The sequence below is a fragment of the Lycium ferocissimum genome, chromosome 1, assembly GCF_029784015.1.
Source record: "Lycium ferocissimum isolate CSIRO_LF1 chromosome 1, AGI_CSIRO_Lferr_CH_V1, whole genome shotgun sequence".
NCBI classification, from domain to species: domain Eukaryota; kingdom Viridiplantae; phylum Streptophyta; class Magnoliopsida; order Solanales; family Solanaceae; genus Lycium; species Lycium ferocissimum.
The window spans coordinates 11,306,959-11,323,422 of record NC_081342.1 but is presented as its reverse complement, the minus strand read 5'-3'; the positions used below and the strand labels follow the sequence as shown (position 1 = coordinate 11,323,422).

The 16,464-nt window shown below is 33.9% G+C and overlaps 1 protein-coding gene across 1 annotated transcript; it reads left to right on the top strand.

The window, feature by feature from the left end:
- Positions 1–1,130: 1,130 nt before the first annotated feature.
- Positions 1,131–2,489, top strand: LOC132047689 (ethylene-responsive transcription factor ERF071-like). Its single transcript, XM_059438700.1, has 2 exons — positions 1,131–1,474; positions 1,817–2,489. Exons 1-2 carry the CDS (start codon positions 1,306–1,308, stop codon positions 2,383–2,385), a joined length of 738 nt encoding a protein of 245 aa, XP_059294683.1. The 5' UTR covers positions 1,131–1,305; the 3' UTR covers positions 2,386–2,489.
- The last annotated feature ends 13,975 nt before the right edge of the window (positions 2,490–16,464 follow it).

Sequence of the window (16,464 nt, the reverse complement as noted above, 5' to 3'; positions counted from 1 at the left end):
GGGGAAGATGGAGGGGCCGGCTTATGGTCCTCTTCGTGGCGCTGAAAAGCCTAACTGCACTCTTGCAAGCATTTTCACGCACTAAATTCGTGCGCGAAAGGCTAAAATCGTATTTTTCAGAAGGTTCTTTCACGCACGAATTTCGTGCGTGAATACTACTAATGTATTTTTTTTTTTTTGCATTCATTTTTGGCTCAACTTTTTATTTTTGTCTTACTTAAGCCGGACTCCAAATTGACTGGTCATACCGTAGATCAAGTCACGTCTTAAATGTTTTTGACACATCACGATTTAACAAACGTCTTATAAAAGATTTACGGACGAAACAAAGCTCTTAGTCACCATTTTTCTATAATAACACAGTTTAACAATTTTCTTAGTTCAAATTTTCGTCTGCTTTACTTTTCCACTAGGACGCAATCATTGTACCTATCAGATTTTAACTTGAGATTCGTGATACTTAAGAGTAAGATTTTAATATCTCATGTTGAAGCTAATATATAAAAATAATATCAAACGTATGGTCATATATATGATCATATAAAATATTCATATTATTGCATATTTTAAAATAAAAATTCTAACAAAACGCAAGATAAAATATTTACCGAAATTATGTTTACTAATTTCGATGACCAAATGACGTTTATATCAAAATTGTCATTTTTTTAATTCTTTATTGATAAGGGAATATGCAGCTGCTATTCTTCGGGTACGGAAAAGATAAACTGCACTCCATTATATAGCTCACAAATCATATAAGAGAGATAAACTGCACTAAGCAAAACCCCGTGCGACGAGCTTGACGAGAAAGCACGCAGTGTGTTTCGAATTTGAGATCCCATCCTAATTGGAATATCACTTGCTCAATCAACACGACCACCTCTTGCAGGTATTGAGATTATTTTTTTATCTAGATTATTTTGTGAACTTTGTATTTTATTTTTTATTTTTTATTTTTTATATCCTTGGATATCTTTACCAACTTGTTCACCAAGTAAATCCAAATTAACAGTAAGGATACGAAGAACCCAAAGAAAAGGTACACGGCACGAAACTTCAGCACTAGGAGCTGTCACCAACCACAAGTTATAGCTCCTCCCACAACACTACAAATACATGTCAGCCCTCCTATTTTATCTACACACCCAAAACCAAACTTCTCTACACATGTCTATTGTTATACAAAAATCAACTCGACCTTCGTAAAAATAATCAAAATCCCTTTTCATTTCTAAATCAATCTTTTGTTTCTGCCATTTTAAGAAGCGAAAAAAAGAAGAAGAAGGTTTTAACTACACTAAAATGTGTGGTGGTGCAATTCTTGCTGATATCATTCCTCGCCGTGACCGCCGTGTATCATCCACCGATTTATGGCCAAGCTCTGCAGATTTCTGGCTAAATTCTTCATTTTCAAAGCCACTCTCCACCGAAAATGTTCCTTCCAAGAACAAACGAGCTCAACCCTCTACAGGTAATGAATTACACTTGAGCTTATGCATTTGTTTTTTTTTTTTTTTGAGCTAATTAGTAAAAACACACGTCAACTATTACTTTTTCGTGCATTTCGATCTTTTTTCTATTTAAACTAAACCCAACTAGATATCAAAACACACCTTAAAGCCTTGACCAGACTAACTATCGCCCTTTCCCTTTTTCTACCTGAATTACCACCATTTAGTTAACTAGGTGTTTTTAATATATAGATGGTGATACTTCAGAGAGAACAGTTGATATAAAGTGTGAAACTTGCGAAAATGTGACAGTTTTTTAAGCGACAGTTTTTTAAGCTCACTGATGCATTTCTACGAAACAGGTAGTGAGCAGATCCAGAAAACAAAGAAGAGGCAAAGGAAGAATCTTTACCGGGGAATCCGACAAAGGCCATGGGGTAAATGGGCAGCTGAAATCCGTGACCCGAGAAAAGGTGTCCGGGTTTGGTTAGGTACTTTCAACACTGCTGAAGAGGCTGCTAGAGCTTATGACAAAGAAGCTCGTAAAATCAGGGGCAAAAAAGCCAAAGTTAATTTCCCTATCGAGGAAGATCAGTCCAGTCATCAACAACCTCGTCATAACATTGTTTACGAATCATATGATCTGTCAAATACTAACTGTTATGGCTTCTACTCGGTCGAAAACAATGAACCTGTTATGGAATATCCAATTATAGCTAACAAAAGTACTTCATGTGAGGAGCAAAAAGCAGAGAATAACGAAGTGTTGAAATTGTCTGAAGAGCTTATGGCTTATGAGTCATTGATGAAGTTTTATGAGATACCTTATGTTGACGGGCAATCAGTGACAGCTCAGGCGGGGGAGGCCGTGGTGGGTGGTGGCTCGATGGATCTTTGGAGTTTCGATGATGCAGTTCAACAGTGTCCATAACCTAGTTATAATATTGAAGTTTGATTAATTTTGTTAAAATTGTTGCATCTTTCATTTTTCGATTTAGGAGTGTAATTTTAATCAATTGTGTAAAACTATGTTTGTGGTTCATTACTAATCAATTTTTGTTTCTAATTACTTGTATTTTTGTCCATAAGTTTTTGCTTCTTTCATGTTATGTAGACTGGTTCTTTTCATGGTGTACTTGAGCAGAATGTACCTTGGAATCTCTTAACTGCAGAAAAAAAAAGGTTCATAAAACGTTTTGGTAAAGATTTCAAGCTTTCTATTTTAGTATTTGGAAAAACAAATTTATAAGTTGTTTAAGTTGGTCATAAAAGTTACTTTACAGGAAGAAATGACTTAAGAGAGAATCTTATCTATTTTATTTAATTTTGTAATAAGGAAATAATTATTTCCTTGTAATTTTGAAAGGATTTATAATCACTTCATTTGTCTTTGTCAAAGAGATTATTGGTAAATTTGGCTCAAAGTTAATAATAATCTTGCGAGGACCAGACAACGCGGGATAGTCAAAGATTTATTCAACTGCTTGCATCCCTTTGACAATCAAAAAATTTCTAGAACCTTTTTTATCGAAATGTCAATTGAAACATCGTATAATTGTAGCAATCATGGAAACTCCTCGTTGCAATTGTTAATCATTTGTTGATATTTCCTCTAATCTCAAGTTTTATTTTTCTTTAGTAGTCATTTATTTATTAGATAAGAGGACCAATTAACAGTTGCAAATGCATATTCTAGCCGAAATATGAAGAGGATGAATAATGAATTACAATTAATTTAAATATTTAATTACACAATTTTGGTGAATAAAAATCAACAGTTCAACCGAGCCAAGTAAATAAAAAGGTGTTTAGAGTTGGAAAAACTGTTATTTGTCAGCAACTATTGGACACGTGGAATGCAAAACGAAAAATTTGGAAGCATGCATGTCATGTTGATGCAAAACTCAAATTGTCCTTTAACACATGTGAGAGATAGGCAGAGTGAAAACTTGGGCGCTGCCGGTTTGTTGTAAAACTAAAGGCGCACCTCGCTTTGGAGTTTGGTAAGAGAATAGTGGCACTACTTGCAAGTTGCAGTACCTTTGTGAAATTCTGATTCCTACGTATGTATTGCTTGTACTTGCCTAGTGCTTAACTAACTTCATTTAGGGCCTGTTTGGAAAGCCACCCAGGTAATTAGAATGGAGATAATTACACAAAGATAACCGCTTGTTTCGATTGTGTAATTACACAAATGAGGTGAGAATTAGGTGTAATTGAGAGGGTGTAATTACACTCTTCAATTCTCAAGGGGGGCTGAGAATTGGGTGTAATTACACTCTATAATTACAGGGTTACTTTTTAATTTTATTTTATTTTAATTTCTTTTCTTTTTAATTTTATTTTATTTTAATTTCTTTTCTTTTCTTTTTTAAATTATTTTTATTTCTATTATTTAATTTCTTTTTTTATTTTATTTTAATTTAATTTCTTTTCTTTTATAAATTATTTTTTATTTCTATTATTTAATTTCTTTTTTTATTTTTACTTTTTAATTATTTGTATTTTTTAAAATATATTTTTTCTTTTATAGAATTTATATTTCATTTCCTTTCTTCTCATTCCTAACCTTTGCTTCTTGTAGTTCGATGTAATTGCTCGTATTTTTTTTAGTTTTTTATTTTATTCATTTAGCATAACCGTGTTAATATTCTAATTTTTGAAACTACATCTCTTAATATTAGAAAGAATGAGTCATTAACAAACTTGACATATAAAAAGTGAAGTTATTAAGTTAGAATTTTATTGTGAATGAGGTTATTGACTTATAGTTTCCCTTTCTTTTGAATTATAGGAGTATTTACTTATGTTACGTTGAAACTTACTTATGTAACATTAGAATTTGACATTAGAGTATTATATTAAAAATATTCTTTTGGATTTTGAATTTAGGTTATATTTTGGATTTTAAAAATATTTGCTTTAGTACTATTGACTTGTTATTTCACATTACATTTTGTTTATTTTTCACTTACAGTTGATAGAATTATTGTCAAACATTTGAATAGTGTTATGACATTATATTTATAAATATTCTTTTTTTGTCAAACATCCAATCACATGATGTTCTCAATAAAAAGGTATGCTTTTAAGTTTTATAATCAATTCAAATTAAAATATTATTAATTTGAAATTATATATCAATTATTTTTTATAATATTATTTATAAATATATGATTATTAATTAACATATTTTCAAGAAACAATGTATTATTAAATAATTAATTTAATATCATTTATAAAGGCACATATTTTTTAAATATTAATGTTAAATTTTTTATAATTAAATTTTATTTTTAAATTAAACTAGTTGTGTAGTTACACTTGTGCAACCAAACAACACGCTTGTAATTACACTGTAATTACATTATGACAAACAAACATGTTGTTGTAATTACAATACTGTGTAATTATTAGGCTGTGTAATTACTATAGGATAGTAATTACACCAATTCCAATTACCGAGTGTGGCTTTCCAAAAGTGCTCTTAATTTCACCGACATAGTTTTATTTTCATTTTTCCTACTCCATTTGTCCCTGCCAAGGGATTCAGTATACAAGGATTAAAATACAAAAAAAAAAAATTATGTATATCGTATTAGTAATAATGTCATTGTGAGTATTAATGTTGGAATTAATTCTTAATGATTGTTTGATTTGCTATATTAAATAATATGCATTGCATAATTTCTAACTAATAATGAAGAGCTTAGAATAGAAAATATAATCGGTATTGTTAATGTCATGTTTTATTATATATGTAGGTATAAGAATAGTATTGAATATGATCATTAATATTGATATTAGTTGTATCAGACTTAGATTTGCAACCAATTATTCTACTAGTAAAATTTAGTACCAGCATTATTCTACCCTATACACCTTACCAAACGACCCCTTCGTGAATATATTTGGTTATGAATTTGGTTATATTTGAAAACCGGTAATATTTGAAGTTAAGTTGAAAAAGAATATTGTAAATTGATATTGTGTTTGAAGGTACATTTCACTTGAAAAAATATTAATTTTTTGTGTGGGATTTTTTTAATTAAAAAATGGTTAAACGAGTGAAAATTTACTACAATGTATATTCAAAGATTAATTATAAAAAAAAAGTTGAAAAAACCAAAATAATTGTATGAATTTTTACTCATTGTAGCCTCTTGTAAGACCTAATTATTAATATTAACTATCCTTTTATTTAATTATATTTAGTAGCTAATTAACTTTTCTAAATTATAATTGGTAGCTATATCAAAAATACATACCCCAAATACATATACCTTTCTTTTTTTCCCAATCACTACCAACCGCATTTTTCATTTCTCAAAACCGTAAAAAAAAATCTCTCCCTTCTTCTCAACCACCACCATCACGGCCGCTCTCTCGCCCTTTCTCTCTTCTCCCTCTCCCTCTGTGCTCACCCCTTTCTCTCTCTCTTTTCACTCTATCCGGTGATCGGCGAGTGTTTGAGTGGCCTGAGATGGCACACGATGCAGACATCGGCGATGAAGACCCGGCGAGGAAGAAGAAGATGCAGACGACGATGGAACAGATCTGGCCGTGTGTATTTTTGGCGATGGCACTAATTTTGAGATGGCGGCGGAGAAGATGACGTGGAGGTGGAGAGATTAGGGTTTTGGTGGTGGTGGTGTCCCAGATTAGGGTTTTTGATGGAGGTGGTATCTTAGATTAGGGTTTTGGTGGTGGTGGTGTCTTAGATCTGGCCGTGTGTATTTTTTGTATTTTTGTGTGTATTTGTTAAAAGCCAAATACAAATACACTGTTTTTGAATGTATTTGTCTTTGTATTTTTTGAGTGTATTTCTTAGTGTATTTTGTTAATAGCCAAACACACTATTTTTGAATGTATTTGTCATGTATTTGAATTTTTTTGTCTTGTATCTGAATGTATATGTTGAAATCCATTCAAATACACGAAAATTTGAATGTATTTGGCTTCATATGTAGTTGGAATGTACAAATGTATTTGAAATACATCAAAAAGCCACTGAAATACATCAAAAAAAAATATTAATATCTAATTTAATAGCTCCACCGTTAAAGGCTAAAATCAAGTATCCTGTTTTTGTTTACCGTGTTCTCATGTATTTGTTGCCAACAAATACACGCGAAAACATACACTATTTTGCCAAAATATAGCTACAAATGGTAATATTTAAAAGGATAGTTACAAATGGTAAGAAGCTACAATCAAGTAGTCATTTGAGTAATTTTACCATAATTGTATCTCCAAATGGGCCTTTAATACCCGTCTCTTGTGAAGTTGTGGTAAGATCTCCCTTTCAGTTTTGTAGTGTAGGAAAAATTACATTGTGTGTCAACGTATTAGATTTAGGCACATAATTAGCACACCTTCTAAAGTTCATAAAAAATAGCAGTTTTTATTGTTGACACCCAATTTTGTCCCTCCTTTATAAACAAAGAAGGAAGGGTCAATAAATTTCAGCCAAATCACTAGCCCAATTCGTGACCAGTCCTTTTTCTAAAACAGATCGGCCCAATCCGAATTTAAAAAACCCAGCCCATTTCTCTTTTACACACCAAAACTCTTCTTTTCTTCTTTCCCTTTCATTTTCAGCGAATAGAACAAAAAAAAAACCTTCACATCGAATTCAAACGGAACCCAGCTCCGGATGAGCTGTCTCCGGCCATTTATGGCAAAGCGCAGCATGCTTTCGTCTCCCCCAGATCTTGCTCGCCCACTTAAGGCAAAGCTTTAGCACGCTTTGCTGTTTTCTCGACCAATTGACCTTTCAAATGGTAACATTTCTTTTCCCATTTTTTTTCTGAATTCTTTCTGATTTTCGGGTACAATTGATAGGCAGAGACCATTAATGAGTTTTGTCACAACTCAGATTTCAAATTCGTATCAAAAAATTGAGTTGAAATCCGGATTTCGGGTCCGTTCTACAAAATGGCCAAACCCTAGTCTTTTCCTGCTATATATATTACTGATATCTCCAGCAAAAAGGGGGATAGTTCACTCAAAATTTCATACGATAAGTCACTTTAGCTTACTCTTGAACACTTCCGACAAAGAAAACTTTCTGGTTCGTTTTAATCCGAGGTTCGAATTATTCGTCGCAGTCGAGTGTAGATTTGAGACCTCTTCGCCTCAGTTCATTGCGCCCACAAGAGGTACAATCTGAATTTTTCTTATTTATTTGGTGTCGACTGGTGTTTCGGTGTTTAGAAAATCACGCTTTTAATGTCTAAGCTTATATTCTGGAAAACATGGCTGTATAGATTGGTTGTGTCTAGTCAAAAAAAAAAAGGAAAGTTTGTCCTTGCGATTAATGGTTATATTTTGTTGAATATTTGAGGAGTGCATTTGTCTTCGCTGCCTATTAGAGTTGTTTAGATCTCGAGAACATAAGTCACATTTGCGATCTGAGTTCAAATGCCATATTCATAGGAATCATCACTTTAAATGGACTATCTAAAGATATTATTGTGGTTAGTTCAATCAATTGGTTAATTTTGTGTTTTCCTTTTCTTGTCCGTCTTGGATTCATCTCTCGGCATTATGCGAGCTCTGGCTTGTTTGCCTCGCCAAGTGACGACCTGTTGAATCAATTTTCATAGTTGTATACTATCTTCTAAGTTGTCTATTCTGTTTAAGTGTGATAGCTGGATTATGAGACCATGGGTTCCCTTTTTATTGTGTTTGTATGTTAGATTGAGGTTCAATTAATTTTTAAATCTCAACATAATCAAGATTGAGTGGTTAGCCTAATATCTGATTTAGTTTAGCCTAGTTTGAACACTATGAGTGGCATGATGAGTTGTTTCAAGTTTTCTGCCTTTAAACTGTTATGATTACTTGTTTTGGATATGGTTGTGTCTGAATAACCAGAGTAAGGATTAGTTAAGGATTGATTTTGCTATAAGATTAATGTAATGGCCTTAACAGTAAGATCTCCATATTCCTCCAAAGTTGGCCTTTATACCTTTGTGCTAGTATATGTTTAGGTGTAGGCTGAACCAAAGCTCTCATTTCTCTTTCTCCGCCCTTTGTACCTCTGTAAATGAGCAGAGATTTATTGTATTTGTGTGTTTTACCCTTATGTGCAAAAATGTATGAAGCCAACATGACATTTTGAATGAGCCTAAGTGTTATAGCCCGTACTTCATACGTTCGAATAATTCGAGACACTTGCGAGAAGTTAAGGGCGAGACTATTTTTCAAAAATTATTTGAATGTACGAGTTGTCATGAATATTATTTATGACTATTCTTAGTATGGAAATATTGTGAGAGGCTAAGGGAAAAAAGAGAAATTCGCAAAATGCGCCGTGGAAATAATGCGGAAGGCTAGGGGCAAAATGGTAATATTGAGGAAAGTCAAGAGGCAAAACGGGAATTTCACAAAAGGATCATGAAAGTTCTAAAAGGCCATATTGGCTACGTGACAAAAAAAAAAAAAAAAAAAAAGAGAAAAAGAAAAAGAATGGAAAATGATGACAAAAAATAAGTCATCTTTCCCATGAATTTAAGAAATTTCTAGAAAATGAAAGAAGGGTCAAGTGCCCACATTTCTTTAATTGAGGGACTTAAAAATAAATATGGAAAAGTGGTGGAAGACACACACACACACATATATATATATATATATATATATATATATGGGGAGTCATCATTTTAATTGAAGGAATTTGGAGAGAGAAAACAAAGAAAGAAGAAGAACAAGAAAATGGCCATTCGGCCAAGAGGAGAAAAACCACCCCCATGAAATCTTGTCCCAAAAAAATTATTTTCTTCATGTATTCCTACTAATTCAATGGTCCTCTACAACGGGGTATAGTTGTTTCGGAAGATAGGTCGTCCGTTTCATCATTTCCGCATTTTAGTTAAGTGAAGAAGTGGAAGAAAAGAGGTAAGATTTAATCCCTTTTTATGATGTTATGAAAGCTTGTTTATATTGTAGTATGAAGGAATGGATAGAATTCATGAAAAAAATGGGAGGTTTGCATGGTATAGCCGTGTGTATGCATGTGTTGTGGAGGCAAGATTAGTTAATTTTTATGTAGCATTTTAGTTGTTGTTATGGAATTTATATTGGAAATGGAAGTTTGGTGATTTTGGTTGAATTGGTGGGTGTTGGAAGGTGGCCGAGTGTGTGTGTGTGTGTGGTATGAAATATGAACCAAGTTTTATGTAATAATTTAATTGTTGTTGATATGTATTTTATGATGCAAATGAGAATATGACGATTCTAGTGAAGTTGTAATTATTGGAAAGTTGTTGTAGAAATTAGTGTGAATCGAATGTAGACTTCTTGCATTGATGGAAAATAATGGCGTTAGTATGTGGATTGTTGATGTAATTCATGAATTTGAAAGATAAAAATGTGTTGATGATATTCTTGTTGGAAATTGGAGGATTCGGGTGGTATGGGATCATTATGAATATTGTAAGTATTGTTGGAATAATTGTTGGAATTGTTGTTAATAATGTGGCCGAGTTCCATTCTCGGATTGTTGTTGATATTTGGAGCCGAGTTAAATCTCGGGGATGGTGCATTTACGGAAATCGCCGAAATTTTGAGAATATAAGTGAATTTATTTGAAAGGTTAAGGCAAGAATTGGTTAAGATTGAATCCTTAAGGCTTTATGATTAATATTTGGTAAATGTGACCAAATTGTAGATTTTAGCGAACTTGGAACTTGAATTTGGAGAAGCGTAAGCGACGGAAAAGGTATGTAAGGCTTACCCTTTCTTTTTTTGGCATGTCTTAGTTGTAATAGGTTTGAATACGAGCCTCGGGGACGATTCTACTCTTAGAAATCCGAGCCTATGTTTGACCCTTTTTCATTCAAAAGTATAATTGAATTAGGTATATTATGTTTAGTTAAGAAAAGTGAGTTTGAACATATGTAACTTCCACCAATGGAATTGGATTACCCTAAAACTTTCGTAGATGACATTATAAGGCCAAATGTTCATAATTTACGTAAGCCACCTCGACTTAACCCGAGGTGGGCCCACAGTTCCCGATACCTATTTGTATTGTTCTATTTGTTCTATTACCGTACGATAATTAAGGAAATCTTTGGCTATTGTTCCGAATTTGATATAAGTATCTGGTAACTCAGATATAAGTATTCTGGTTTGACTATTCTGATATAAACGCTTCGGTACGAATGATCCGATTTGAATATTTTGATATAAGCATTCCGATGTAAATATTCCGATATAAGTATTCTGATATAAGCATCCTATTCTGATATATATATGTTCTGACATAAGTATTCTGATCTAAGTATTCTGGTATAAGCATTCCGACATGATAACTCTGGTATGAGTATTCTGGTACGAGCGTCTGATATAAGTATTCTGACATGGGTATTCTGACATAAGTATTCCGGTATAAGTATTCGGCTACGAGTATCTGGATATGAGTCTTCTGACCCGAGTATTCTGATATGAGTATTCCCTGTAAGCCTTAATGTTCTTCATGTACGATCTCGGATCGCTTAAAGAGTCCCGAAGAGGTTTCGTATTTTAAAATGCTCATAACTTTCCGATACTAACTCGAAAGAACCCGAAACTTGTTCGAATCCTCCGATGTCGGCCAAGATACCTATCCATTCGAGTCCGGATTTATGGCATATGGTTTCTCACTACTCGCTCGTTCAAGGCTCAATATATCCGCTCACCGCGTCCCGGCCCGGATCCGTTATCGCGCGCACGCCTCCGTGTCCGTTCACCGTGTCCCGGCCGGGTTCGTTATCGCGCGAGTTCCCCCGCATTGTTCACCGCGTCCCCGCGCGGTCGGGTTCGTTTATGTTCATGATATGATGATATGGGAACGGTGGCCGTGATGGCATATGATCCGTACGTTCACCGCGTCCGTACTGTAGGGTCGGTTCGTTACCGCGTCCCTCACCCGAGGGCCGGGATCCGATATCGCATATGTATATGATAATATATGGTCCGTATACGCATAATTTGCGATCCGAAGGTATGCATTTTGATATTCTCGGATAAGCTATGCATTTTCCGTACCTCCGATTCGATCATGATTCCGTATGTCTTACCTCTCGCATTTCGACTTTGATAGGCCTACGTCACTATGCCTCGTATTTTCGGTTCGACCACGAACCGTCGTATCTCTCTCGTACGTCCGACTCCGATTATGAATTTGTCCGTACACACACGTACATCCGACTCGATTACGGATCCGTTCGATATAGCTCCGTACGTCCGCACCGATTACGAATTCCGTCGGGCATGCGAGACATTATCTCGAACCTTCGTACGATCCGTAAACCGGTTTGGATATGTGCCCTCGCCGAAGCATACGATATGTTATGTGCTCCGTCCGACGTGTGAGACCCCCGATGCATTCCCGTATATTCTCGCACCTCTTCGGACATGCGATTTGTGATTGTAAAACAAGCATTTCGGTACTTTGGACGACTCGTTTACTTTCTCGTACTCCTTCGATATATATGAGACGTACGTACGATTTATGTACGAAAAAGAAGCGTACGGTATTTTCGAGTAATGTACTTATCTTTTAGTCTTGTCTGTCTCGGCTTATGGTTATTTTACGTATTGCATGCCTTACATGCTCGCACATTTTCCGTACCGACCCTCTCGTCTTCGAAGTCGCGTTTCATGCGCGGTACTCCCGTAATTTCGAAGTTATTATAGAAGATGTCCCGCCGAAGATAGCAAGCTCCGTTCTCGAGAGGTCGCCCAATACGAGTTTGTTTGTTATGATTTACGGATTTATATTAGAGACTTTGCGAACGGCGTCGTGGGTATTGATTGTCGATCATACGCGGCTCACGTTTGATATGTCGGTACGTGTTATGTAATGAAACTTTGCATAATTATAGATTTGTTCGATTTAAAGGCTACGAGAAAGGAGATTCTTGAAAATTTTGCTATGTATTTTATCTTATTTGATTTAAAAAAGTTTGGCGTGACTTTGTATGCGGTAAGGGTGCGAGGGTTCGCTCGCCCCAAGTAAGAATCGGTGCCCATCACATCCTAATAAGATTGAGAGTATGTAGTTTCTTATACCTATTTTGCCCTGTCCTTTATCTGACTGAGCCATAGATTGTGTCATAAGTTTCTTTTTTCCGCAAATAATTAAGAAAGTGTGTGTGCTAATTGTTATGTTGCTAGCATAACCCTTCCTTCCCTCTCTTCTTCTTGACATGCCGTACTGCTAAGATAAGGATAATTTGCCTAAGATGATCATCATATTTTTTTTACGTGTCCGATGTTGGGTATAAATCACTCCACTTGTTCTTTCCTTTGGATCGTGTGCACTAAGAATGGTCGAACATTGCTATTATAGCATAACATGTGTATGGTCTGGTAGAATTCTATGTGCGGAATGGGGTTGACCTCTGCCCCGTTTTTTTTTAAGTACTCGTGTATGCATTTGTTTAGTTGACTTGATGGCTTAACTTTGAAATTATAGTCTCTGTCAATTGATGCTTGTATGGATACTAATCCTTTTCCTCTTCATTTTCTTTGCATGACCATCTCGCACACGAGTCTGAGGGACTCGTCATTTTCCGCATCCGACGTTGGGCCAAAGCCCAAGAAAATCCTCCTACATACTAGCCTGTCCGCAGCAAAGAAAAAAAATGAAAAGAAGAATCTGGGCTGAAGCCCAAACACCACACAGCAGTCTCCAAAAACGACTGGGCCAAGGCCCAACTGCGGTCTGGTCACAGTGGTTCCTAAATGGGCTGAGCCCATTTAGCTTATTTGCCCTTCTATCTTATTTTTGTGCATTTAATTTGTATTGCATGACTAACTCTTTATTATATTTCATTTTCTTAATTTAGATGAACCTTAGATGAATTAGTATTTTTAGTCTTTAGTAAATGGGTAGGAAGAACTAACAATTAATTCCATAAGTTTCATTCCTTTTATATTAGAGTTATTAATAGCATCTTAATATTTATTTTCAAAATAATTGATCTTTAAATAGCATATTTTGAATTAAAGGAGTTATGTCCTATTTATTACTATCTTAGAAATTTCGAAACATCACTAATATGCAAACATAAAATCAAATATATTTTAGAAATAACTCTCTAAGTTTTGAATCAATTATGCATATTCTTGAAGAATAGTTAATAAAAATAATGAAAACTCTCATCAGCTATTTTGTTTATGCTACTAGAAATGCAAAAAACAATTAATACCTCGCCACTCGAATTATGTCAAATATTTATTTAAACGTTACATATCCCACGTTTCTTCAATTTATAACTAACTCTTTTATACAAATTATTACTTTTTTACAAATCTTATCTTAATAACATTATTACGTTTTCCTTTAAATTTTTTAGCAATATTTAACAATTATTTCCCTAAACATTTAGAATATTATATTAACACTTAGTCTAATTAAATTTAAGTCCGGTCGGTTAACCATTGTTAATGGATCTTAGAGGATGCCTAATACCTTCCCTCTAGGTTAGTTGAACCCTTATCTAGAATTTTGGTTTCGTAGACTTTAAAAACAAATTAACTTTAGATAATTACTTTAATTACCTTAGGTGCCCTAATTCACCATAAATAATTAGGTGGCGACTCCCGTACTTTAAATAACCCCGGAATTACCCGGATGTTATAAACTATTTTGACTTAGGTTAAAATAGGGTATAACATTTATCACTTTTATGCATACTAGTATACGTACCAGCGCGATGCGCGGTCAGTTGATAAACGTAATCATAAAAATATAGGTTTATTGAACAATTCAAGATTTAGTTTGTTGTAAAATGATATTGTAAAGTTTACATGAGAGAATGTTAGCATATTCAGCACCTTGACAGGTTATAATAGTTAATACTTATAAAAAAACAAACCAATATTTTAGCCACTATATCATGTAAAGACCATACTGGTTTATTATTGATATGGTGGCTTATAATCTACAATGATTAAGGAACCGTCTTTAAAAATCGTTCGCAATACATAGTATCAATGAATGATCCCGAATAGCTTAAGCTACACATTAACTCATTTTTAAAAATCTAAAGTCATGTTTTATTTAGTTGGATATCTTCTCGAACCAAGAAATACTCTAGGTATTTTTTTGCGAAAGAATATTTACATTCTTAAGAGCCATTTTCTTAAAGCAAAGTGTCGTTCAAGACCGCCTTTGCAGTTTTTATGTCAATGCTCTGCACAATCTTTGAAATATTTCACAGCTTTATAATAAGATGTCCTTCAAAAGACAGAAGATATTCTTGAATTGGAAATAAAGAATCTCTTTTACCCCAAGAGCAAAAGTATGTATGAGTACTTCTTAAATACGGTATGCACAACTATAAGTACTTCTTTATGCGGATGCTATTTGGGCATTGGTTAACACCGTTCAATTCTCTCGTGCATGAATGACTAATATGCCAAGAACCAACCTTTTTAAAATCACTATGGACAATTGGCTTCGAGGATTAAGTCGCAAGGGCACAAACAATGAGTCAGTATTAGAATTTCATAAGCACTTTCTCTGGTACAAATCAATAAAATAAGACTAATAAAAATTAAAGGAATAATATATTTTGGAACAAAAGTTGCATGCTAGCACGACTGACTTGTCCATACTCTGTGCCGAATTCATTTATAGTTAGAATCGAAGATTTCACAATTCTTCCGAGTGGTGGAACATGATAAAATAACCATATGCAATTAGCAAGAAAATAAATAGGCATCCGCATTCCAAACCCTCGCCATATTTTTCGGTGGACTCAATCAGTAGATTCTAACGGCAACTACGTTCCAACATAAATAGTCCGTGAAAACGATTTACCGTGTTAAATTTTTGATATGCAATAGTGAGCATTTTAGAATAACCTCCAAATATAAGAAGCCTTAATATTTTCCAATAGTCCTTAAAAGATAAGCACTGGAACCTATGTAACTGGTCTATACGAAAACATCTCGTTTGAAATAAATAAATTGCTTGAAATGAAATGAAATGGGAGCCGATATTTGACTTAATATAGCTTCTTCAAGTCATCGAGAAACACAAGTCATATTCGAGATACGTATGGAAAATCATCTAAGCTACAATAAAAATTAAGTGGTGAAATAACTATAAACTTTACAAAGTATTTGGTACTTGAAATTTTGAACAACTAAGTGATGTTCAAACAATGACACAAAGATTAAAAAATCATAACAAGAATAGCAAAAATATTTACTCAAATAAAGTCAAGCAATTCTAGAAATCGAAAAATATATTGCAAATACGTGATGATTCCACCATCTCTTGTAGCAATTATAGCTACATAACCCTTTATTATGGCCTCTCTACGGATATCTATAGTAAAGATTTTACACGTAGGTGAGACCTGCCAAGTCAATTAGCTGTCACGATGCTCCTCAAAAGTTAGTTGAACCAGTAAAAAGTGAAAGATATAAACAAATATAAATGAACAATCTTTGCATTGGCTTTATGCTTTGATGCTCCATAGAATGTCTATCCGGAAATATAGATCAAAAGTACGGTAGAACGACATATTTTCTATATATTATTTAGAAGAAGAAAGTCAGTCATGAGATTTTTTGCCAAGCATTTGGCAATGTAGGTTAAAATATCAAATTTAGCACTTTTACCTGCTTATTTAGCATGGTTACCATGCCACGAAAACATAAATTTAGCACTAATATAAATACAAAATTGAGCTCCAATACCATAAATAAGAAATACGATAAAACTAATAAAAGAATACTCACTCGATGTAATATGTAAAAAATTGCGAAATTTGGGCTAACAAAAAAAAAAAATGTAAGCTTTCGAATAAACATTAGTATCTTGTCTTGACAATCGAAGCGCACAAATTCTTAGTGAAATACAAATAGAACAAAAACATAATACAAATACAACAACTGAAGAGTTAAGAGTTTATTGAAAGAAAGAAGGAAACCTAAAAGACTACTCACTCCATTGTAATAGGCTGTTCTAAAAACATGTAAGTTTTTACTGGACCTAAAAGTACTA

Coding starts and splice junctions, on each gene's coding strand:
- LOC132047689 (XM_059438700.1), top strand. CDS start 1,306: ATGTGTGGTGGTGCAATTCTTGCTGATATCATTCCTCGCCGTGACCGC. Junction 1,475..1,816: donor ACGAGCTCAACCCTCTACAG/GTAATGAATTAC, acceptor TCTACGAAACAG/GTAGTGAGCAGATCCAGAAA.